At 41.0% G+C, this 27,376-nt stretch overlaps 1 protein-coding gene across 3 annotated transcripts in view; it reads left to right on the forward strand.

The window, feature by feature from the left end:
* lpp (LIM domain containing preferred translocation partner in lipoma) overlaps window positions 1-27,376 on the forward strand; it is a 537,563-nt gene that overhangs the window by 333,128 nt on the left and 177,059 nt on the right. For all 3 annotated transcript variants that reach the window (XM_045697474.2, XM_045697472.2, XM_045697473.2), the window contains 2 exons: window positions 401-557; window positions 2,941-3,170. In XM_045697474.2, coding sequence (XP_045553430.1) covers window positions 401-557; window positions 2,941-3,170 — 387 coding nt within the window. The remainder of the gene's footprint in view (window positions 1-400; window positions 558-2,940; window positions 3,171-27,376) is intronic.

Consider the following 27,376-nt stretch of genomic DNA (forward strand, 5'->3'; position numbering starts at 1 on the left):
CAGGGGCCTATAAGCTCAGCTGAGTGTTTCACAGGGCCCTTTAAGCTCAGCTGAGTCTCTCACAGGGCCCTATAAGCTCAGCTGAGTGTTTCACAGAGCCCTTTAAGCTCAGCTGAGTCTCTCACAGGGCCCTATAAGCTCAGCTGAGTGTTTCACAGGGCCCTATAAGCTCAGCTGAGTCTCTCACAGGGCCCTTTAAGCTCAGCTGAGTGTTTCACAGGGGCCTATAAGCTCAGCTGAGTGTTTCACAGAGCCCTATAAGCTCAGCTGAGTCTCTCACAGGGCCCTATAAGCTCAGCTGAGTGTTTCACAGGGCCCTTTAAGCTCAGCTGAGTCTCTCACAGAGGTTGGGAAAAAGGAAAAATGGCAAAACTCTGAGTAATCTTCTTCTTTTCCCCAGGTGAGGTCTGCTCAACCCGGGCCCCAGCACCAGTCGCCTGGGCCCCCCCAGCAGTTTGCCCAGCAGCCCAACAGGAGCCCGGTCCAGTACATGGCTGCCCAGCCCAGGGGCCCTGACTTCGCCTATGGGCCTCCCCAGCCAGGCTTCGCTCCTCAAGGTGACTACCCTACCAGACATCAGGGTTTAATTACAACTTCAAATTAAGTTATTGAATTCACTGAATTCATGAAGTGGAGAATTTAGATTGTTAAAATAAGAATTGGATTCAATCTTTAAAGTTATGGAATTGGAATTAGACTGTTTGATTTGGAATTCAATTGGAATTGTAAAAATATATATATATATTTTCCAGTTAATGGATTGTTTTTAATCATTTAATCTAGTTCTATATGTCCAGTACAATACAAATCATTAAAATCCAGACAGAAAATATTTACACAAGAAGCAACCTAATATCACACAGTCAAACTCTCATTCTCTGAACAGTAGCATCACCCAGGGGTTTTCAAACTGGGGGCCGTGGTCCTGCAGGGGGTCTATATTTTGTTATTTTAGAAAACTACTTGGGGGGGGGAATATCGCGAGCTGCAATAGAATATAATTTTGTGGATACCGTTTTTATGTCTCTGTATCCAGTATTTTTTTTATTAGATTTTTTACCTTTATTTAACTAGGCAAGTCAGTTAAGAACAAATTAGTATTTTCATTGACGGCCTAGGAACAGTGGGTTAACTGCCTTGTTCAGAACGACAGATTTTTACCTTGTCAGCTCGTGGATTCGATCTTGCAACCTTTGGGTTAATAGTCCAACGCTCTAACCACTAGGCTACGCTGCCACCCCAATAAAATTCTCAATTACCGGAAGTATACAGGAACAGTTAGCATGCTAGCTGTTCCTGTTCATCCAACTCTGGGCAAGTAGATAAATGGCTTAATTTCCTAAATCTCGATCTATCCCTTTAATATGGTAGAAATTACAGCCATTTGAGCTAATTACAGGGTTTTTTCTATGTAGAAAATTATTTGGCGGGCCGGCTAAGTGATGATTTTCATGATGGGAAAAACTGTTTCAGTGTCGACGTAAATGACCAAAACCAGATAGATAATGTCATCTTTGAGAACTAACAATCAAATAAAATCTAGACAGTCAGTGGAGAATCTAAAATACAATTTCAAAAAATTGATTTTGTTACACTTTTTGAGCAGAGGAGCCCAGCATTAGCCATGGCAAAATGCATAGAATTACAGGAAATTAGCTTTAAAACTACAAAATTGTCTCTCAGCTCCTTATCAAAATTGTGTAGAATTACTGGAAATGATCTTCGAAATGACAAGGTTTTCTATCAGCTCAATGTACATTTTTTATTTATTTATTTACAACCCGTAATTGAGGATAATATTGAATTAGGAATTTAATTCTTGGAATTTTCCGAACATTGAAATTGAGAAGGAATTTAATTAATTCATTTTAAAAGGCTTCATTGCCATGGGAAACATGTTTACATTGCCAAAGCAAGTGAAATAGATAATAAACCATAATTGTTATATTATAATGTATAATTATATAACTATATTATGGCTATTACATTTTAGTCATTTAGCAAACGCTCAACTTACAGTAGTGAGTGGATACATTTCTGTACTTTTTCCATTCTGGTCCCCTGTGGGTATTGAACCCACAACTGTGGCATTGCAAGCACCATGCTCTACCAACTGAGCCACACAGGAACATCAGAAAACCTCAATAAAAATGAACAATAAACATTTCACTCACAAATGTAAAAAATAAATTAGGGAGACATTTCAAATGTTATATTTATGGCTATGTACGGGGATGTAACAATGTGAAAATAGTTAAAGTACAAAAGCGAAAATAAATAAACATAAATATAGGTTGTATTTACAATGGTGTTTGTTCTTCACTGGTTGACCTTTTCTTGTGGCAACAGGTCACAGATCTTGCTGCTGTGATGTCACACTGTAGTATTTCAGAATTTAAAGACTGACCTGGAATTTGTATTTAATCAAATGGAATTGACAGGGAGAGGGAATTGCATTTAAATTGAAATTTGTGGAATTAACCCCAACATTAACACACTCCGGGTTAAAATTCTAACATGTCCCTTGGCATGTGAAATGAGTTGATAACCCGTTGAAATGCAGTTAGGAACTATTAAAACGAAACAAAAAAAGCAAAGACACTGTGAAAACAAAGACACTGAGAAAACAAAGACACTGTGAAAAGCAAAGACACTGTGAAAACAAAGACACTGAGAAAACAAAGACACTGAGAAAACAAAGACACTGAGAAAACAAAGACACTGAGAAAACAAAGACACTGAGAAAACAAAGACACTGAGAAAACAAAGACACTGAGAAAACAAAGACACTGAGAAAACAAAGACACAGATATCGTGTAATTATTGTATTTTTCAATAGGTTTGTATCATGTACAAGTCATTCTTGTAAAAAAGAATATGTTCTCAGTGACTTACCTGGTAAAAAAAAAGGCACAATAAGTAAATGTACATTTGTGATAGGGTACCCAGAGCAGGCCTACCCGGGAGCAGGAGGGTACGGAGGAGAACCAGGAGGGTACGGGGGAGAACCAGGAGGGTACGGGGGAGAACCAGGAAATGCCTGGAAACCCCAGCCTAGCTATACTGCTGCCCCTACCCAGCAGGGCTACCCACAACCTGTCCCTAAGAAGACCTACATCACAGACCCTCCTGCCAGCCTGGGTCCTCCTGCACACCTCGCCCCGCAGAAGGTAAGACCTGACCCTACACATCTACACGCTGACCCTACACAACTACACATCTACACGCTGACCCTACACAACTACACACTGACCCTACACAACTACACAACTACACGCTGACCCAACACAACTACACACTGACCCTACACAACTACACACTGACCCTACACAACTACACACTGACCCTACACAACTACACACTGACCCTACACAACTACACGCTGACCCTACACAACTACACGCTGACCCTACACAACTACACGCTGACCCTACACAACTACACGCTGACCCTACACAACTACACACTGACCCTACACAACTACACACTGACCCTACACAACTACACACTGACCCTACACAACTACACAACTACACACTGACCCTACACAACTACACACTGACCCTACACAACTACACGCTGACCCTACACAACTACACACTGACCCAACACAACTACACAACTACACACTGACCCAACACAACTACACACTGACCCTACACATCTACACAACTACACGCTGACCCTACACAACTACACACTGACCCAACACAACTACACACTGACCCTACACAACTACACACTGACCCTACACAACTACACACTGACCCAACACAACTACACACTGACCCTACACAACTACACAACTACACACTGACCCTACACAACTACACAACTACACACTGACCCTACACAACTACACAGCTACACACTGACCCTACACAGCTACACACTGACCCTACACAACTACACACTGACCCTACACATCTACACAACTACACACTGACCCTACACAACTACACGCTGACCTTACACAACTACACGCTGACCCTACACAACTACACAACTACATGCTGACCCTACACAACTACACAACTACACGCTGACCCTACACAACTACACACTGACCCTACAACACTACACAACTACACACTGACCCTACACAACTACACAACTACACACTGACCTTACAACACTACACAACTACACGCTGACCCTACACAACTACACGCTGACCCTACACAACTACACACTGACCCTACACAACTACACACTGACCCTACACAACTACACAACTACATGCTGACCCTACACAACTACACAACTACACGCTGACCCTACACAACTACACACTGACCCTACACAACTACACAACTACACACTGACCCTACACAACTACACGCTGACCCAACACAACTACACACTGACCCTACACAACTACACGCTGACCCTACACAACTACACACTGACCCTACACAACTACACGCTGACCCTACACAACTACACAACTACACACTGACCCTACAACACTACACAACTACACACTGACTTTACACAACTACACACTGACCCAACACAACTACACAACTACACCCTGACCCTACACAACTACACACTGACCCTACACAACTACACACTGACCCTACACAACTACACACTGACCCAACACAACTACACACTGACCCAACACAACTACACAACTACACACTGACCCTACACAACTACACACTGACCCTACACAACTACACGCTGACCCTACACAACTACACAACTACACACTGACCCTACACAACTACACACTGACCCTACACAACTACACAACTACACACTGACCCTACACAACTACACACTGACCCTACACAACTACACACTGACCCAACACAACTACACAACTACACACTGACCCTACACAACTACACAACTACACAGTAGAATGTCACCAGGGCTTGTAGAATGTTACCAGGGCTTGTAGAATGTTACCAGGGCTTGTATAATGTCACTGGGGCTTGTATAATGTCACTGGGGCTTGTAGAATGTCACCGGGGCTTGTAGAATGTCACCAGGGCTTGTAGAATGTCACCAGGGCTTGTATAAATGGTGGAATACTAGCTTGGCTGGCTAGTGTCCAAAATCCAAAGTTCCACAATGTTCTGCTCTACCAACACAACATTACTCATAAATGAAGGAATGATATTTATATATATACCAGGTTTCCCTCCTTGGTCTGTTTGGTGAAATACTGGGGTTTCCCTCCTTGGTCTGCATGGTGAAATACTGGGGTTTCCCTCCCTGGTCTGCATGGTGAAATACTGGGGTTTCCCTCCCTGGTCTGTATGGTGAAATACTGGGGTTTCCCTCCTTGGTCTGTTTGGTGAAATACTGGGGTTTCCCTCCCTGGTCTGTATGGTGAAATACTGGGGTTTCCCTCCTTGGTCTGCATGGTGAAATACTGGGGTTTCCCTCCTTGGTCTGTATGGTGAAATACTGGGGTTTCCCTCCTTGGTCTGTTTGGTGAAATACTGGGGTTTCCCTCCTTGGTCTGCATGGTGAAATACTGGGGTTTCCCTCCCTGGTCTGTTTGGTGAAATACTGGGGTTTCCCTCCTTGGTCTGCATGGTGAAATACTGGGGTTTCCCTCCTTGGTCTGTTTGGTGAAATACTGGGGTTTCCCTCCTTGGTCTGCATGGTGAAATACTGGGGTTTCCCTCCCTGGTCTGTATGGTGAAATACTGGGGTTTCCCTCCTTGGTCTGTTTGGTGAAATACTGGGGTTTCCCTCCTTGGTCTGCATGGTGAAATACTGGGGTTTCCCTCCTTGGTCTGCATGGTGAAATACTGGGGTTTCCCTCCTTGGTCTGCATGGTGAAATACTGGGGTTTCCCTCCTTGGTCTGCATGGTGAAATACTGGGGTTTCCCTCCTTGGTCTGTTTGGTGAAATACTGGGGTTTCCCTCCTTGGTCTGCATGGTGAAATACTGGGGTTTCCCTCCTTGGTCTGTTTGGTGAAATACTGGTGAAATACATTGAAACTGTGGGGGGACCCTTCCAAAAAGAAACATTTAGACCATTACAAGAGGGCCGACACTGGGTTTCTCTTCCGATGTAAATTCATGATCGATTTCTCTCAATCTCAGTATTGACTGTTCAATTCAAAATAGGGCTGTCAAACATTTAAAAAATCTAATCGAGTTAATTACAGGATTTGCGTGTGATTAGTCAAGATTATTCGATTTTAATTCGATGTAATTAGATGTTTTATGTAAAAAGCAGAAGAATATTGACATCTTGATTTTGTCCAAAGTAATGGTTAGCGAAACCTGGTCGTTTTATAAAGCACACTTTCTTTAAAGTGTAATTTTGTCAATGTCAACTTGTTTTCACATTGTATTGTTGTTTTAAACTGTTTGTTGGATTTTTTTTTTGGTATTTTGAAAGATATCAGACTATGCGATTAATCACTTTTTTTTTTTAATGAGTGCACTAAAATTACAAAAAGTTATCTTGAGTTAACTGATTTAACTCTGACAGCCCTAATTCAAAATCATCTCTTTGTAGAAAAGCAAACACAATCACACATTTTGAAATACATTAAAATTGTGTTTAGGCTGTGTATTAAATGTAAGAAAAACCAATGGACAGGTAACAATAACATTTACATTTAAGTCATTTAGCAGACACTCTTATCCAGAGCGACTTACAAATTGGTGCATTCAACTTATGATATCCAGTGGAACAACCACTTTACAATAGTGCATCTAAATCTTTTAAGGGGGGGGGGGGGGTTAGAAGGATTACTTTATCCTCTCCCAGGTATTCCTTAAAGAGGTGGGGTTTCAGGTGTCTCCGGAAGGTGGTGATTGACTCCGCTGTCCTGGCGTCGTGAGGGAGCTTGTTCCACCATTGGGGTGCCAGAGCAGCGAACAGTTTTGACTGGGCTGAGCGGGAACTGTGCTTCCGCAGAGGTAGGGGGGCCAGCAGGCCAGAGGTGGATGAACGCAGTGCCCTTGTTTGGGTGTAGGGCCTGATCAGAGCCTGAAGGTCTTGTAGTAGATGCGAGCTTCAACTGGAAGCCAGTGGAGTGTGCAGAGGAGCGGAGGAGCGGGGTGACGTGAGAGAACTTGGGAAGGTTGAACACCAGACGGGCTGCGGCATTCTGGATGAGTTGTAGGGGTTTAATGGCACAGGCAGGGAGCCCCGCCAACAGGGAGTTTCAGTAATCCAGACGGGAGATGACAAGTGCCTGGATTAGGACCTGTGCCGCTTCCTGTGTAAGGCAGGGTCGTACTCTGCGAATGTTGTATAGCATGAACCTACAGGATCGGGTCACCGCCTTGATGTTAGCGGAGAACGACAGGGTGTTGTCCAGGGTCACGCCGAGGCTCTTAGCACTCTGGGAGGAGGACACAATGGAGTTGTCCACCGTGATGGCGAGATCATGGAAAGGGCAGTCCTTCCCCGGGAGGAAGAGCATCTCCGTCTTGCCGAGGTTCAGCTTGAGGTGGTGATCCGTCATCCACACTGATATGTCTGCCAGACATGCAGAGATGCGATTCACAACCTGGTTATCAGAAGGGGGAAAGGAGAAGATTAATTGTGTGTCGTCTGCATAGCAATGATAGGAGAGACCATGTGAGGATATGACAGAGCCAAGTGACTTGGTGTATAGCGAGAATAGGAGAGGGCCTAGAACAGAGCCCTGGGGGACACCAGTGGTGAGAGCATGTGGTGCGGAGATGGATTCTCGCCACGCCACCTGGTAGCAGCGACCTGTCAGGTAGGACGCAATCCAAGAGTGAGCCGCGCCGGAGATACCCAACTCGGAGAGGGTGGAGAGGAGGATCTGATGGTTCACAGTATCAAAGGCAGCAGATAGGTCTAGAAGGATGAGAGCAGAGGAGAGAGAGTTAGCTTTAGCAGTGCGGAGAGCCTCCGTGACACAGAGAAGAGCAGTCTCAGTTGAATGACCAGCCTTGAAACGTGACTGATTTGGATAAAGAAGGTAATTCTGAGAGAGATAGCAAGAGAGCTGGCCAAGGACGGCACGTTCAAGAGTTTTGGAGAGAAAAGAAAGAAGGGATACTGGTCTGTAGTTGTTGACATCAGAGGGTTCGAGTGTAGGTTTTTTGAGAAGGGGTGCAACTCTCGCTCTCTTGAAGACGGAAGGGATGTAGCCAGCGGTCAAGGATGAGTTGATGAGCGAGGTGAGGTAAGGGAGAAGGTCTCCGGAAATGGTCTGGAGAAGAGAGGAGGGGATAGGGTCAAGCGGGCAGGTTGTTGGGCGGCTGGCCGTCACAAGATGCAAGATTTCATCTGGAGAGAGAGGGGAGAAAGCGGTCAAAGCATAGGGTAGGGCAATGTGAGCAGGACCAGCGGTGTCGTTTGACTTAACAAACGAGGATCGGATGTCGTCGACCTTCTTTTCAAAATGGTTGATGAAGTCATCCGCAGAGAGGGAGGAGGGGGGGAGGGGGAGGAGGATTCAGGAGGGAGGAGAAGGTGGCAAAGAGCTTCCTAGGGTTAGAGGCAGATGCTTGGAAGTTAGAGTGGTAGAAAGTGGCTTTAGCAGCAGAAACAGAAGAGGAAAATGTAGAGAGGAGGGAGTGAAAAGATGCCAGGTCCGCAGGGAGGCGAGTTTTCCTCCATTTCCGCTCGGCTGCCCGGAGCCCTGTTCTGTGAGCTCGCAATGAGTCATCGAGCCACGGAGCAGGAGGGGAGGACCGAGCTGGCCTGGAGGATAGGGGACATAGAGAGTCAAAGGATGCAGAAAGGGAGGAGAGGAGGGTTGAGGAGGCAGAATCAGGAGATAGGTTGGAGAAGGATTGAGCAGAGGGAAGAGATGATAGGATGGAAGAGGAGAGAGTAGCGGGAGAGAGAGAGCGAAGGTTGGGACGGCGCAATACCATCCGAGTAGGGGCAGAGTGAGAAGTGTTGGATGAGAGCAAGAGGGAAAAGGATACAAGGTAGTGGTCGGAGACTTGGAGGGGAGTTGCAGTGAGATTAGTAGAAGAACAGCATCTAGTGAAGATGAGGTCAAGCCTATTGCCTGCCTTGTGAGCAGGGGGGGACGGTGAGAGGGTGAGGTCAAAAGAGGAGAGGAGTGGAAAGAAGGAGGCAGAGAGAAATGAGTCAAAGGTAGACGTGGGGAGGTTAAAGTCACCCAGAACTGTGAGGGGTGAGCCATCCTCAGGAAAGGAACTTATCAAGACGTCAAGCTCATTGATGAACTCTCCAAGGGAACCTGGAGGGCGATAAATGATAAGGATGTTAAGCTTGAAAGGGCTGGTAACTGTGACAGCATGGAATTCAAATGAGGAGATAGACAGATGGGTCAGGGGAGAAAGAGATCCTCAGGAAAGGAACTTATCAAGGCGGAAAGGAACTTAACAATAACAGAAAGCTAACAATAGCTAGATAAGATGAAATGGAAGGCTAACCACTAAGCTAGCTTGTGGTTAACGAGTACAGTAGCATGCATCCATTAGATTTTTTTTTTTAAGTAAAAAAGGTAACCTTCTAAAAATACAAATAATTAGCGTTGTTCATATGTCTACATCATCCAAAATGCCATATTGTTCTCATTGGCTGGCTACTTAGCTTGGCTACAGTAAATGGGAAAATCTCACTGGTTTTTCACTCGGTCAAGACAATTAAAGGAAACATCAAAATGACCAGAAAACTCAACAAAGTTTAGTTAACATGTTATCTCTAGATTTAAAAAAAAATGCAACCATTTGTACAAACCAGAAAACAGGATAAAAAAAAATAAGGAGACACGGAGAGCTAGCTTCTCTGTTATTTTCACAGAAAAACGTACAACGAAGAAGAAGAAATTTGCTCGCCTGCCGCAACAACACTCTGAATGCGTCCCCCCCTAGTGGTAGAACTAAGTATACATGTATATCAATGCAACACCGTGGAGGACTACAATAATAATGGAGTGGATGGCTCAGAAATAACAAATATATACTGCCATTCTAAAGTTTGGTGTCACTTAGAAATGTCCTTGTTTTTGAAAGAAAAACACATTTTTGATCCATTAAAATAACATAAACTTGATCAGAAATACAGTGTAGACATTGTTAATGCTGTAAATGACTATTGTAGCTGGAAACGGCAGATTTTTTTAATGGAATATCTACATAGGCGTACAGAGACCCATTATCAGCAACCATCACTCCTGTGTTCCAATGGCACGTTGTGTTAGCTAATCCAAGTTTATCATTTTAAAAGGCTAATTGATCATTGGAAAACCTTTTTGCAATTATGTTGTCCTGATTAAAGAAGCAATAAAACTGGCCTTCTTTAGACTAGTTGAGTATCCGGAGCGTCAGCATTTGTGGGTTTGATTACAGGCTCAAAATGGCCAGAAACAAATAACTTTCTTCTGAAACTCGTCAGTCAATTCTTGTTCTGAGAAATGAAGCTATATATTAATGCGAGAAATTGCAAAGAAACTAAAGATCTCGTACAACGCTTTGTACTACTCCCTTCACAGAACAGCGCAAACTGGCTTTAACCAGAATAGAAAAAGGAGTGGGAGGCCCCGGTGCACAACTGAGCAAGAGGACAAGTACAGAAGAGTGTCTAGTTTGAGAAACAGACGCCTTACAAGTCCGCAGTTTCATTAAATAGTACCCGCAAAACACCAGTCTCAACGTCAACAGTGAAGAGGCGACTCCGGGATGCTGGCCTTCTAGGCAGAGTTCCTCTGTCCAGTGTCTGTGTTCTTTTGCCCATTTTAATCTTTTATTTTTATTGGCCAGTCTGAGATATGGCTTTTTCTTTGCAACTCTGGCTAGAAGGCCAGCATCCCGGAGTCGCCTCTTCACCGTTGACGTTGAGACTGGTGTTTTGCGGGTACTATTTAATGAAACTGCCAGTTGAGGACTTGTGAGGCGTCTGTTTCTCAAACTAGACACTCTAATGTACTTGTGACCCCAAACGTTTTGAACGGTAGTGTATGGTTTCATGTGTTTACGGTGAACGTGTGAAAAACAGCCATTTCACGTGTTACAAATATGATTTACACGTGTGAAACGGCAATTCCACAAGTGTTTCGGAGGGAGTTGTGTGTGTGAGATGGCCATGCAACAGGATCATCCTTCACTGAATAAACAGTTGTTTTAACCTTTATGAATTATAAACAGCTCTGTTCTGTTGGGGTTTACACCATTGGATTTGATCTGGCTCAGTACAGTCAGCCTATCTCCCTTGATTATCCACATGCTTATCTTCTCTGTCTCAACTCTTTGGCTTTTTATTTGACTTAAGATTATGATACCTATCTGATTATGTGTACGGTGCACATTTTTTTTCAAAGAGGTGGAACTAAAGATCTAAACTAAACAGAAATATGAACGCAACATGTAAAGTGTTGATCTTATGTTTCATGAGCTGAAATAAAAGATCCCAGAAATGTCCCATACGCACAAAAAAAGCTTATTTCTCAAAAATGTTGTGCACAAATTTGTTTACATCCCCCGTTAGTGAGCATTTCTCCTCTGCCAAGATAATCCATCCACCTGACAGGTGTGGCATATCAAGAAGCTGATTAAACAGCATGATCATTACACAGGTGCACCTTGTGCTGGGGACAATAAAAGGCCACTCTATAATGTGCAGCTTTGTCCCACAGCACAATGGCCACAGATGTCTCAAGTTTTAAGGGAGTGTGCAATTAGCATGCTGACTGCAGGAATGTCCACCAGAGCTGTTGCCAGCTAATTGTTAGTTCATTTCTCCACCATAAGCCGAGGTGGCTTAGAGAATTTGCCAGTACTTCCAACCGGCCTCACAACCGCAGACCACGTGAAACTACGCCAGCCCAGGCTTCTTCACATGATGAAAATGTGGGTTTGCATAACCAAATAATTTCTAAACAAACTGTCAGAAACCATCTCTTCACGTGACTGCAGTTCAGCGTCGTAACCGACTTCAGTGGTCAAATGTTCACCTTCGATGGCCTCTGGCACGCTGGAGAAGTGTGCTCTTCACGGATGAATCCCGGTTTCCACTGTACCGGGCAGATGGTAGACCGCGTGTATGGTGTCGTGTGTGCGAGCGGTTTGCTGACGTCAACATTGTGAACAGAGTGTCCCATGGTGGCGGTGGGGTTATGGTATGGGCAGGCATAAGCTACGGACAACAAACACAAATGCATTTTATCGATAGCGATTTGAATGCAGAGATACCGCAATTAGATCCTGATGCCCATTGTCGTGCCATACAGCCTGATCAACTCTATGTGAAGGAGATGTGTCGCGCTGCATGAGGCAAATGGTGGTCACACCAGATACTGACTGGTTCTCTGATCCACACCCCCTACCTTTTATAAAGGTATCTGTGACCAACAGATGCATATCTGTATTCCCAGTCATGTGAAATCCATAGATTAGGGCCTAATGAATTTATTTCAATTGACTGATTTCCTCATATAAACTGTAAATCAATAACATCTTTGAAATTGTTGCAAGTTGCATTTGTTCAGTATATAATAATACGAGGTGTTCTTCTCTCATTGTAATCAGTTTGCCATGAACATATTGCTGTGCAGGTTTATTATTTTACGTTGAAATGACAATTTTTATCCACTGTTATTTTCAGAGACCAAGGATGCTGTTGTATTTTCTCTGAGTAAACTGGATTAATGTTGTGGAGTTACTGGAGGGTTGAATAACTGGATTAATGTTGAGGAGTTACTAGAGAGTTGAATAACTGGATTAATGTTGTTGTGGAGTTACTGGAGGGTTGAATAACTGGATTAATGTTGTAGAGTTACTGGAGAGTTGAATAACTGGATTAATGTTGTGGAGTTACTGGAGGGTTGAATAACTGGATTAATGTTGTTGTGGAGTTACTGGAGGGTTGAATAACTGGATTAATGTTGTTGTGGAGTTACTGGAGGGTTGAATAACTGGTTTAATGTTGTTGTGGAGTTACTGGAGAGTTGAATAACTGGATTAATGTTGTGGAGTTACTGGAGAGTTGAATAACTGGATTAATGTTATTGTGGAGTTACTGGAGGGTTGAATAACTGGATTAATGTTGTTGTGGAGTTACTGGAGAGTTGAATAACTGGATTAATGTTGTGGAGTTACTGGAGAGTTGAATAACTGGATTAATGTTGTTGTGGAGTTACTGGAGAGTTGAATAACTGGATTAATGTTGTTGTGGAGTTACTGGAGAGTTGAATAACTGGATTAATGTTGTTGTGGAGTTACTGGAGGTTTGAATAACTGGATTAATGTTGTTGTGGAGTTACTGGAGGGTTGAATAACTGGTTTAATGTTGTTGTGGAGTTACTGGAGAGTTGAATAACTGGATTAATGTTGTGGAGTTACTGGAGAGTTGAATAACTGGATTAATGTTGTTGTGGAGTTACTGGAGAGTTGAATAACTGGATTAATGTTGTTGTGGAGTTACTGGAGATTTGAATATCTGGATTAATGTTGTTGTGGAGTTACTGGAGAGTTGAATAACTGGATTAATGTTGTGGATTTACTGGAGAGTTGAATAACTGGATTAATGTTGTTGTGGAGTTACTGGAGAGTTGAATAACTGGATTAATGTTGTTGTGGAGTTACTGGAGAGTTGAATAACTGGATTAATGTTGTGGAGTTACTGGAGATTTGAATATCTGGATTAATGTTGTGGAGTTACTGGAGAGTTGAATAACTGGATTAATGTTGTTGTGGAGTTACTGGAGAGTTGAATAACTTGATTAATGTTGTGGAGTTACTGGAGAGTTGAATAACTGGATTAATGTTGAGGAGTTACTGGAGAGTTGAATAACTGGATTAATGTTGTTGTGGAGTTACTGGAGAGTTGAATAACTGGATTAATGTTGTTGTGGAGTTACTGGAGAGTTGAATAACTGGATTAATGTTGTTGTGGAGTTACTGGAGAGTTGAATAACTGGATTAATGTTGTTGTGGAGTTACTGGAGAGTTGAATAACTGGATTAATGTTGTTGTGGAGTTACTGGAGAGTTGAATAACTGGATTAATGTTGTGGAGTTACTGGAGATTTGAATATCTGGATTAATGTTGTGGAGTTACTGGAGGGTTGAATAACTGGATTAATGTTGTTGTGGAGTTACTGGAGAGTTGAATAACTGGATTAATGTTGTGGAGTTACTGAAGAGTTGAATAACTGGATTAATGTTGTTGTGGAGTTACTGGAGAGTTGAATATCTGGAGTAATGTTGTTGTGGAGTTACTGGAGAGTTGAATAACTGGATTAATGTTGTTGTGGAGTTACTGGAGGGTTGAATAACTGGATTAATGTTGTGGAGTTACTGGAGAGTTGAATAACTGGATTAATGTTGAGGAGTTACTGGAGGTTTGAATAACTGGATTAATGTTGTTGTGGAGTTACTGGAGAGTTGAATAACTGGATTAATGTTGTGGAGTTACTGGAGAGTTGAATAACTGGATTAATGTTGTTGTGGAGTTACTGGAGAGTTGAATAACTGGATTAATGTTGTTGTGGAGTTACTGGAGAGTTGAATAACTGGATTAATGTTGTAGAGTTACTGGAGAGTTGAATAACTGGATTAATGTTGTTGTGGAGTTACTGGAGAGTTGAATATCTGGATTAATGTTGTGGAGTTACTGGAGAGTTGAATATCTGGATTAATGTTGTTGTGGAGTTACTGGAGGGTTGAATAACTGGATTAATGTTGTAGAGTTACTGGAGAGTTGAATAACTGGATTAATGTTGTGGAGTTACTGGAGGGTTGAATAACTGGATTAATGTTGTTGTGGAGTTACTGGAGGGTTGAATAACTGGATTAATGTTATTGTGGAGTTACTGGAGGGTTGAATAACTGGATTAATGTTGTTGTGGAGTTACTGGAGAGTTGAATAACTGGATTAATGTTGTGGAGTTACTGGAGAGTTGAATAACTGGATTAATGTTGTTGTGGAGTTACTGGAGAGTTGAATAACTGGATTAATGTTGTTGTGGAGTTACTGGAGAGTTGAATAACTGGATTAATGTTGTTGTGGAGTTACTGGAGGTTTGAATAACTGGATTAATGTTGTTGTGGAGTTACTGGAGGGTTGAATAACTGGTTTAATGTTGTTGTGGAGTTACTGGAGAGTTGAATATCTGGATTAATGTTGTGGAGTTACTGGAGAGTTGAATATCTGGATTCATGTTGTTGTGGAGTTACTGGAGAGTTGAATAACTGGATTAATGTTGTTGTGGAGTTACTGGAGGTTTGAATAACTGGATTAATGTTGTAGAGTTACTGGAGGGTTGAATAACTGGATTAATGTTGTTGTGGAGTTACTGGAGAGTTGAATAACTGGATTAATGTTGTTGTGGAGTTACTGGAGGTTTGAATAACTGGATTAATGTTGTGGAGTTACTGGAGGGTTGAATAACTGGATTAATGTTGTGGAGTTACTGGAGAGTTGAATAACTGGATTAATGTTGTGGAGTTACTGGAGGGTTGAATAACTGGATTAATGTTGTGGAGTTACTGGAGGATGGAATAACTGGATTAATGTTGTTGTGGAGTTACTGGAGAGTTGAATAACTGGATTAATGTTGTTGTGGAGTTACTGGAGAGTTGAATAACTGGATTAATGTTGTTGTGGAGTTACTGGAGGGTTGAATAACTGGTTTAATGTTGTGGAGCCTCTCCTCTCCCGTCCTCTCCTCTCCTCTCCTCTCCTCTCCTCTCCTCTATCCTCTCTCTGTACTGAAAGAACACTTCTTATCTCAAATATTTTATAAACAGTTATCTTTTTTTATCTTTCGAAGAATATCTGTCTTTCCACGATCTGCTTTGGGGATATGAAACGTCGATTTATATTACAGAAATGCAATCCTCTGTTATTGATATAAACTGTGTATATCACTGATGTTATGCCAAGTGACAGTCAGGGCTGCTGTCTTCTAGTATTGATATAAAATGTATATGTGAAGGTCAGGGCTACTGTCTTCTAGTATTGATATAAAATGTATATACGTGAAGGTCAGGGCTACTGTCTTCTAGTATTGATATAAAATGTATATACGTGAAGGTCATGGCTACTGTCTTCTAGTATTGATATAAAATGTATACGTGAAGGTCAGGGCTACTGTCTTCTAGTATTGATATAAAATGTATATAAGTGAAGGTCAGGGCTACTGTCTTCTAGTATTGATATAAAATGTATATGTGAAGGTCAGGGCTACTGTCTTCTAGTATTGATATAAAATGTATATAAGTGAAGGACAGGGCCACTGTCTTCTAGTATTGATATAAAATGTATATAAGTGAAGGTCAGGGCTACTGTCTTCTAGTATTGATATAAAATGTATATAAGTGAAGGTCAGGGCTACTGTCTTCTAGTATTGATATAAAATGTATATAAGTGAAGGTCAGGGCCACTGTCTTCTAGTATTGATATAAAATGTATATAAGTGAAGGTCAGGGCTACTGTCTTCTAGTATTGATATAAAATGTATATAAGTGAAGGTCAGGGCTACTGTCTTCTAGTATTGATATAAAATGTATATAAGTGAAGGTCAGGGCTACTGTCTTCTAGTATTGATATAAAATGTATATAAGTGAAGGTCAGGGCTACTGTCTTCTAGTATTGATATAAAATGTATATAAGTGAAGGTCAGGGCTACTGTCTTCTAGTATTGATATAAAATGTATATAAGTGAAGGTCAGGGCTACTGTCTTCTAGTATTGATATAAAATGTATATGTGAAGGTCAGGGCTACTGTCTTCTAGTATTGATATAAAATGTATATAAGTGAAGGACAGGGCCACTGTCTTCTAGTATTGATATAAAATGTATATAAGTGAAGGTCAGGGCTACTGTCTTCTAGTATTGATATAAAATGTATATAAGTGAAGGTCAGGGCTACTGTCTTCTAGTATTGATATAAAATGTATATAAGTGAAGGTCAGGGCCACTGTCTTCTAGTATTGATATAAAATGTATATAAGTGAAGGTCAGGGCTACTGTCTTCTAGTATTGATATAAAATGTATATAAGTGAAGGTCAGGGCTACTGTCTTCTAGTATTGATATAAAATGTATATAAGTGAAGGTCAGGGCTACTGTCTTCTAGTATTGATATAAAATGTATATAAGTGAAGGTCAGGGCTACTGTCTTCTAGTATTGATATAAAATGTATATAAGTGAAGGTCAGGGCTACTGTCTTCTAGTATTGATATAAAATGTATATAAGTGAAGGTCAGGGCCACTGTCTTCTAGTATTGATATAAAATGTATATAAGTGAAGGTCAGGGCTACTGTCTTCTAGTATTGATATAAAATGTATATAAGTGAAGGTCAGGGCTACTGTCTTCTAGTATTGATATAAAATGTATATAAGTGAAGGTCAGGGCTACTGTCTTCTAGTATTGATATAAAATGTATATAAGTGAAGGTCAGGGCTACTGTCTTCTAGTATTGATATAAAATGTATACGTGAAGGTCAGGGCTACTGTCTTCTAGTATTGATATAAAATGTATATAAGTGAAAGTCAGGGCTACTGTCTTCTAGTATTGATATAAAATGTATATAAGTGAAGGTCAGGGCTACTGTCTTCTAGTATTGATATAAAATGTATATAAGTGAAGGTCAGGGCTACTGTCTTCTAGTATTTATATAAAATGTATATAAGTGAAGGTCAGGGCTACTGTCTTCTAGTATTGATATAAAATGTATATAAGTGAAGGTCAGGGCTACTGTCTCCTAGTATTGATATAGAATGTATATAAGTGGAGGTCAGGGCCACTGTCTTCTAGTATTTTCACTGTTAGGTTCTGGGTTCTGTTCCTCTGCTGCTTTGAAGCCTGTGGAAATCAATTCCACAGAAGAGAAATTGTTGTGAGATAATCAATTCAATTCAAAATACTTAATTTATCCCACAAAGGGCAATTATGCAGGCACCAGTACAGATACCTAAAAATAAACTACACTGAGTGTACAAAACATTAGGAACAACTGCTCTTTCCATGACCACAGACTGACCAGGTGAATCCAGGTGAAAGCTATGATCCCTTACTGATGTCACCTGTTAAATCCACTTCAATCAGTGTAGATGAAGGGGAGGAGACATGGTTAAAGAAGGATATTTAAGCCTTGAGACATGGCTTGTGTATGTGTACCATTCAGAGGGTGAATGGACAAGACTAAATATTGAAGTGCCTTTAAACGGGGTATGGTAGTAGGTGCCGGGTGCACCGATTGGTGTCAAGAACTTCAACGCTGCTGGGTTTTTCACACTCAACAGTTTCCTGTGTTTATCAAGAATGGTCCACCACCCAAAGGACATCCAGCCAACTTGACACAACTGTGGGAAGCATTGGAGTCAACATGGACCAGCGTCCCTGTGGAACGCTGTCGACACCTTGTAGAGTCCATGACCCGATGAATTGAGGCTGTTCTGAGGACAAAAGGGGGCATCTCAATATTAGGAAGGTGTTCCTAATGTTTTGTATACTCTGTGTACAAGAACATACAACATAATCACAACTACACAGCGCCAATAGTTACTGAAAGCATGACGTGTTATGATTAAAGTTATAGTAAAATCATATTTAAAATTCATCCACAATTTTATCCCTATAGGATTACAGTAGCTGGAGTGATTTGCTCTAGGTAGTTTTAGCAGACCACAGTGGAAGGATCAGGCTAGTGTCTCAAATGGAACCATATCCCCTTAGGTTCCATAGGGTTTTGGTCAAAAGTAGTGTACTATGTAGGGAATAGGCTGCCATTTTGGGTATACCTTATCCTCACTCAGAATAGAGTTCTACCTCAGAGACAGCTATTGTAGTCTAAACACTCACACACACACACACACACACACACACACACCAGCCGTCAACAATCTCTGGAAAGTACTAGGCTCTTCCCTTAAGTATCCTATAATTCAAGGATTTTATGCTTCCACCAGAACAACCAGGGCCTAGCCTTTGGGAATTACTCATCAAGGACTGTATTTTACTAAATACAAATTAGATACCACATTCATTGCAGCAAGCATCTTCATGTATTAAAATAAAATAAACTAATTAATTTTTGTTCAAAACAAAAGTCTACATATTTCTTGAGAAGGCTGCTCTGTTCTCCCACCGAGGTACCGTTTAATAGATTTGTGAACATGCCTTTGATTTTAGATAAAAGCAAATTCCTGACTTCATTAATATATGATTTATTATTATTATTATTATTATTATTATATGATCTTCTGTATGTATTCATGTCTGTTTTATAGTATACAGTACTATATCATGTCTGTTTTATAGTATACAATACTGTATCGTGTCTGTTTTATAGTATACAATACTAAATCATGTCTGTTTTATAGTATACATTACAATATTATGTTTGTTTTATAGTATAGGGTACTATATCATGTCTGGTTTATAGTATACAATACTATATCATGTCTGTTTTATATTATACAATACTATATCATGTCTGGTTTATGATATACAATACTATATCATGTCTGTTTTATGATATACAATACTATATCATGTCTGTTTTATAATATACAATACTATATCATGTCTGGTTTATGATATACAATACTATATCATGTCTGTTTTATGATATACAATACTATATCATGTCTGTTTTATGATATAAAATACTATATCATGTCTGGTTTATGATATACAATACTATATCATGTCTGTTTTATGATATACAATACTATATCATGTCTGGTTTATAGTATTCAATACTATATAATGTCTGGTTTATAGTATACAATACTATATCATGTCTGGTTTATAGTATTCAATACTATATCATGTCTGTTTTATGATATACAATACTATATCATGTCTGTTTTATGATATACAATACTATATCATGTCTGTTTTATGATATACAATACTATATCATGTCTGGTTTATAGTATTCAGTACTATATCATGTCTGTTTTATGATATACAATACTATATCATGTCTGGTTTATAGTATTCAATACTATATCATGTCTGGTTTATAGTATTCAATACTATATCATGTCTGTTTTATGATATACAATACTATATCATGTCTGTTTTATAGTATACAATACTATATCATGTCTGTTTTATAGTATACAATACTATATCATGTCTGGTTTATGATATACAATACTATATCATGTCTGGTTTATAGTATTCAATACTATATCATGTCTGTTTTATAGTATTCAATACTATATCATGTCTGTTTTATGATATGCAATACTATATCATGTCTGTTTTATGATATACAATACTATATCATGTCTGTTTTATGATATACAATACTATATCATGTCTGTTTTATAGTATACAATACTATATCATGTCTGTTTTATAGTATACAATACTATATCATGTCTGTTTTATGATATACAATACTATATCATGTCTGGTTTATGATATACAATACTATATCATGTCTGTTTTATGATATACAATACTATATCATGTCTGTTTTATGATATACAATACTATATTGTCTCTTGATAATTATTATTTGTTCTAGAAAAAAACTGCAAGAATAGAAATTCACAGCATCAAAAAAAATACAAACAAATCCAAAATCCTAGTTAACCAATCAGCAGACTGATGCACTGTTAAGGTATGCAGCACACAGCTCCAACCAGGATGTAAAAACCAAAGGACTGTCAGTGGCCCGTCTTCCACTTGAACCTCCCTTTCCTTGTCCCTCGCCAAATGTTTTCACGCCCATCGCCCAACCCTTCGTTATTAGTCAAACTACCCTTTTATCTTCCTGTAATCTGTTTCTCCTTGTCTCAGTCTGTCTCCCCACATGTTTTAAGATGACTACCATCATTCCATCATTTCAACTCCTTCATCCCAGACACCCTGAACTCACTACAATTTGCATATTGCCAATTCTTGTAAACCATGTGGATTATGTGTACCTACAGTGAGGGGAAAAAAGTATTTGATCCCCTGCTGATTTTGTACGTTTGCCCACTTACAAAGAAATGATCAGTCTATAATTTTAATAGTAGGTTTATTTGAACAGTGAGAGACAGAATAACAACAAAAAAATCCAGAAAAACGCATGTCAAAAATGTTATAAAATGATTTGCATTTTAATGAGGGAAATAAGTATTTGAACCCTTCTGCAAAACATTACTTAGTACTTGGTGGCAAAACCCTTGTTGGCAATCACAGAGGTCAGACGTTTCTTGTAGACATCTCAGGAGGGATTTTGTCCCACTCCTCTTTGCAGATCTTCTCCAAGTCATTAAGGTTTCGAGGCTGACGTTTGGCAACTCGAACCTTCAGCTCCCTCCACAGATTTTCTATGGGATTAAGGTCTGAAGACTGGCTAGTCCACTCCAGGACTTTAATGGGCTTCTTCTTGAGCCACTCCTTTGTTGCCTTGGTCGTGTGTTTTGGGTCATTGTCATGCTGGAATACCCATCCACGACCCATTTTCAATGCCCTGGCTGAGGGAAGGGGGAAGGAGGTTCTCACACAAGATTTGACGGTACATGGCCCCGTCCATAGTCCCTTTGATGCGGTGAAGTTGTCCTGTCCCCTTAGCAGAAAAACACCCCCAAAGCATAATGTTTCCACCTCCATGTTTGACGGTGGAGATGGTGTTCTTGGGGTCATAGGCAGCATTCCTCCTCCTCCAAACACGGCGAGTTGAGTTGATGTCAAAGAGCTCCATTTTGGTCTCATCTGACCACAACACTTTCACCCAGTTGTCCTCTGAGTTATTCAGATGTTCATTGGCAAACTTCAGACGGGCATATATATGTTTTCTTGAGCAGGGGGACCTTGCGGGCGCTGCAGGATTTCAGTCCTTCACGGCGTAGTGTGTTACCAATTGTTTTCTTGGTGACTATGGTCCCAGCTGCCATGAGATCATTGACAAGATCCTCCCGTGTAGTTCTGGGCTGATTCCTCACCGTTCTCATGATCATTGCAACTCCAAGAGGTGAGATCTTGCATGGAGCCCCAGGCCGAGGGATATTGACAGTTCTTTTGTGTCACTTCCATTTTGAATAATCGCACCAAATGTTGTCACCTTCTCACCAAGCTGCTTGGCGATGGTCTTGTAGACCATTCCAGCCTTGTGTAGGTCTACAATCTTGTCCCTGACATCCTTGGAGAGCTCTTTGGTCTTGGCCATGGTGGAGAGTTTGGAATCTGATAGATTGATTGCTTCTGTGGACAGGTGTCTTTTTTATAGGTAATAAGCTGCGGTTAGGAGCACTCCCTTTAACCTCTCTGGGCTAGGTGGGACGTTTGCGTCCCACCTACTCAACAGCCAGTGGAATCCCGTGGCGCGATATTCAAATACCTTAGAAATGCTATTACTTCAATTTCTCAAACATATGACTATTTTACACCATTTTAAAGACAAGACTCTCGTTAATCTAACCACACTGTCCGATTTCAAAAAGGCTTTACAACGAAAGTAAAACATTAGATTATGTCAGCAGAGTACCCAGCCAGAAATAATCAGACATCCATTTTTCAAGCTAGCATTTAATGTCACAAAAACCAAAACCACAGCTAAATGCAGCACTAACCTTTTATGATCTTCATCAGATGAAACTCCTAGGACATTATGTTATACAATACATGCATGTTTTGTTCAATCAAGTTCATATTTATATCAAAAACCAGCTTTTTACATTAGCATGTGACTAGCATGTGACTAGCATGTGACTAGCATTCCCACCGAACACTTCCGGTGAATTTACTAAATTACTCACGATAAACGTTCACAAAATACATAACAATTATTTTAAGAATTACAGATACAGAACTCCTTTATGCAATCGCTATGTCCGATTTTAAAATAGCTTTTCTGCAAAAGCACATTTTGCAATATTCTGAGTAGATAGCTCGCCATCACAGGCTAGCTATTTTGACACCCACCAAGTTTGGCACTCACCAAACTGAGATTTATTATAAGAAAAATTGGATTACCTTTGCTGTTCTTCGTCAGAATGCACTCCCAGGACTTCTACTTCAATAACAAATGTTGGTTTGGTTCAAAATAATCCATAGTTATGTTCAAATATCCTCTGTTTTGTTCGTGCGTTCAAGACACTATCCGAAGGGTAATTAACCTGTTTAGGATAGGGGGCAGTATTGACACGGCTGGATAAAAAACATACCCGATTTAATCTGGTTACCACTCCTACCCAGTAACTAGAATATGCATATACTTATTACATATGGATAGAAAACACCCTAAATTTTCTAAAACTGTTTGAATGGTGTCTGTGAGTATAACAGAACTCAAATGGCAGGTCAAAACCTGAGAGATTCCTTTACAGGAAGTGGCCTGTCTGACCATTTCTTGAACTTTTTTTCCATCTCTATCATTTACTAAGGATCTCTGCTCTAACGTGACACTTCCCACGTCGTCCATAGGCGCTCAGAGCCCGGGAAAAAACAGAATGTTGTCATTCCAGCCCCAGGCTGAAACACATTATCGCCTTTCTCAAGTGGCCGATCAAGGGACACTGGGCTTATGCTCGTGACCCCGACCGCCCCCGCCTTTGGGATTTTTTCCTCTGTTTGCCGAAAAGGAGATTCCCTGTCGGAATATTATCGCTTTTCTACGAGAAAAATGTCGTAAAAATTGATTTTAAACAGCGGTTGACATGCTTCGAAGTACGGTAATGGAATACTTAGAATTTTATTGTCACGAATTGCGCCATGCGCGTGACACTTCTTTACTATTTCGGATAGTGTCTGGAACGCACAAACAAAACGCCGCTATTCGGATATAACGATGGATTATTTTGGACCAAACCAACATTTGTTATTGAAGTAGCAGTTCTGGGTGTGCATTCTGACGAAGACAACAAAAGGTAATCAAACTTTTATAATAGTAAATATGATTATGGTGAGTGCTAAACTTGCCGGGTGTCTAAATGGCGAGCCCGTGATGCCTGGGCTATGTACTTAGAATATTGCAAAATGTGCTTTCACCAAAAAGCTATTTTAAAATCGGACATATCGAGTGCATAGAGGAGGTCTGTATCTATAATTCTTAAAATAATTGTTATGCTTTTTGTGAACGTTTATCGTGAGTAATTTAGTAAAATGTTAGCGAATTCCCCGGAAGTTTGCGGGGGGTATGCTAGTTCTGAACGTCACATGCTAATGTAAAAAGCTGGTTTTTGATATAAATATGAACTTGATTGAACAAAACATGCATGTATTGTATAACATAATGTCCTAGGGTTGTCATCTGATGAAGATCATCAAAGGTGAGTGCTGCATTTAGCTGTCTTCTGGGTTTTGGTGACATTATATGCTGGCTTGAAAAATGGGTGTCTGATTATTTCTGGCTTGGTACTCTGCTGACATAATCTAATGTTTTGCTTTCGTTGTAAAGCCTTTTTGAAATCGGACAGTGTGGTTAGATTAACGAGAGTCTTGTCTTTAAATGGCTGTAAAATAGTCATATGTTTGAGAAATTGAAGTAATAGGATTTTTAACGTTTTGAAAATCGCGCCACAGGCTTGCAGTGGCTGTTACGTAGGTGGGACGAATTCGTCCCGCCTAGCCTAGAGAGGATAAGGGTGACGCGCCGGCGCGTATCGTGACAAAACATTTCTAAATATTCCATTACCGTACTTCGAAGCATGTCAAACGCTGTTTAAAATCAATTTTTATGCGATTTTTGTCGTAAAAAAGTGATAATATTCCGACCGGGAAACCTTGTTTTCGTTCAAAGACAAAAAATCTAAAATGGACTCTTCTCGTGCACGCGTGTGCCAGTCTCATTGTTCTCTGATCGACCACTTACCAAATGCGCTACTGTTTTTCAGCCATGGCCTGCAAAGTCATCATTCAACGTTCTGCCGCCTTCTGAGAGCCTATGGGAGCCGTAGGAAGTGTCACGTTACAGCAGAGATCCTCAGTTTTCAATAAAGAGAGTGTAGAAGGCCAAGAAATGGTCCGAGAGGGCACTTCCTGTAAGGAATCTTCTCAGGTTTTTGCCTGCCATATGAGTTCTGTTATACTCACAGACACCATTCAAACAGTTTTAGAAACTTTAGGGTGTTTTCTATGCAAATCAAACAATTATATGCATATTCTAGTTTCTGGGCAGTAGTAATAACCAGATTAAATCGGGTACGTTTTTTATCCGGCCGTGCAAATACTGCCCCCTACCCTAGAGAGGTTAAATCGGGTACGTTTTTTATCCGGCCGTGCAAATACTGCCCCCTATCCCCAACAGGTTAAGAGTGTGCTCCTAATCTCAGCTCGTTACCTGTAAAAAAGACACCTGGGAGCCAGAAATCTTTCTGATTGAGAGGGGGTCAAATACTTATTTCCCTCATTAAAATGCAAATCAATTTATAACATTTCTGACATGCGTTTTTCTGGATATTTTTGTTGTTATTCTGTCTCTCACTGTTCAAATAAACCTACCATTAAAATTATAGACCGATCCTTTCTTTGTCAGTGGGCAAACGTACAAAATCAGCAGGGGATCAAATACTTTTTCCCCCCACTGATGTTAGCACATTTTTGTGGTCCATAGATGACGTAATCTCAATTGCTCTCCACACTGCCTTCACTCACCTAGATAAGAGGAATACCTACGTGAGAATGCTGTTCATTGACTACAGCTTAGCATTCCACACCATTGTCCCCTCTAAGTGAGTCACCAAGTTTTGGACCCTGGGACTGAACATCTCCCTCTGCAACTGAACTTCCTGATGGGAAACATCACCTCTGCCATGCTGACCCTCAACACAGGGGCCCCACAGGGGTGTGTGCTTAGTCCCCTCCTATACTCCCAGTTCACCCACGACTCCCAACGCCATCATCAAAATGGGTTACGACACGGTGGCAGTAGGACAGGTCACCAACAACAATGAGACAGCCTACACGAAGGTCATTGACCTGGCAGTGTGGTGCCGGAACATCAACCTCAATGTCAGTAAGACCAAGGAGCTGATCGTGGACTACAGGAGATGGGGGGCAAGCACGCCCGCATCCACATCGATGGGGCGGTATTGGAGCAGGTCAAGAGCCTCAAGTTCCACTGTGTCCAAACCTCTTCCTACTCTTCCTACTCTTGCCTGGCTGTAGCATGATAAAATAATCTCCATAAAAATCAGGCAGTTTAAACTAGAGATGTGGTACATTGACATCCAATGCAATAAAAAAACATCTGTCGCACTTCCACATCTGTGGTGTTTGTCAGACCATGAGATATCCCGAAAATCGGTCTTCTCACAAGAATTGTGTGTAGCATCCGAATGGTTTAGCCTACAGACTATTATGACCCTTCTATAAAAAGATGAGACTCTCTAACAAAACACGCACGTCTCGGCTGCTCTCGGATGCCCACAGACCTCACAAGACTCGTCTGAAGGTTCCCCGCAACCAGTTGAAAATATGTATGGAAGTATAAAGTGCATTCGGAAAGCATTCAGACCCCTTGACTTTTTCCACATTTTGTTACGTAACAGCCTTATTCTAAAATGTATTAAATAGTTTTTTACCCTCATCAATCTACACACAATACCCCATAATGACAAAACAAGAACAGGTTTTTTGAAATGTTTGCAAATATATAAAAAATAAATCATTTTTACGGAAGTTTTCAACCCCTTTAACTCAGTACTTTGTTGAAGGACCTTTGGCAGCGATTACAGCCTTGAGTCTTCTTGGGTATGACGCTACATGCTTGGCACACCTGTATTTGGGGAGTTTCTCCTATTCTTCTCTGCAGATCCTCTCAAGCTCTGTCAGGTTGGATGGGGAGCGTCGCTGCACAGCTATTTTTAAGTCTCTCCAGGGATGTTCCATCGGGTTCAAGTCCGGGCTCTGGCTGGGCCATTCAAGGACATTCGGGAACTTCCCCCGAAGCCACTCCTGCGTTGTCTTAGCTGTGTGCTTAGGGTCGTTGTCCTGTTGAAAGGTGAACCTTCACCCCAGTCTGAGGTCCTGAGTGCTCTGGAGCAGGTTTTCATCAAGGATCTCTCTGTACTTTGCTCTGTTCATCTTTCCCTCGATCCTGACTAGTCTCCCAGTCCCTGCCACCACCATGCTTCACCATAGAGATGGTGTCAGGTTTCCTCAAGACATGACTCTTGTCATTCAGCGTACTTTAGGTGCTTTTTGGCAAACTACAAGTGGGCTGTCATGTGCCTTTTACTGAGGAATGGCTTCCATCTGGCCACTCTAACATAAAGGCCTGTTTCCTTCTGGAAGGTTCTCCTATCTCCACAAAGGAACTCTGGAGCTCTGTCAGGGTGACCATTGGGTACTTGATCACCTCTCTGACCAAGGCCCTTCTCCCCCGATTGCTCAGTTTGGCCGGCCGGCCAGCTCTAGGAAGAGTCTTGGTGGTTCCAAACTTCTTCCATTTAAGAATGATGGAAGCCACTGTGTTCTTGGGGACCTTTTGGTACCCTTCCCCAGATCTGTGCCATGACACAATCTTGTCTCGGAGCTCGACGA

This window comes from Salmo salar, chromosome 16 (assembly GCF_965601325.2).
Source record: "Salmo salar chromosome 16, fSalSal1, whole genome shotgun sequence".
NCBI lineage: Eukaryota > Metazoa > Chordata > Actinopteri > Salmoniformes > Salmonidae > Salmo > Salmo salar.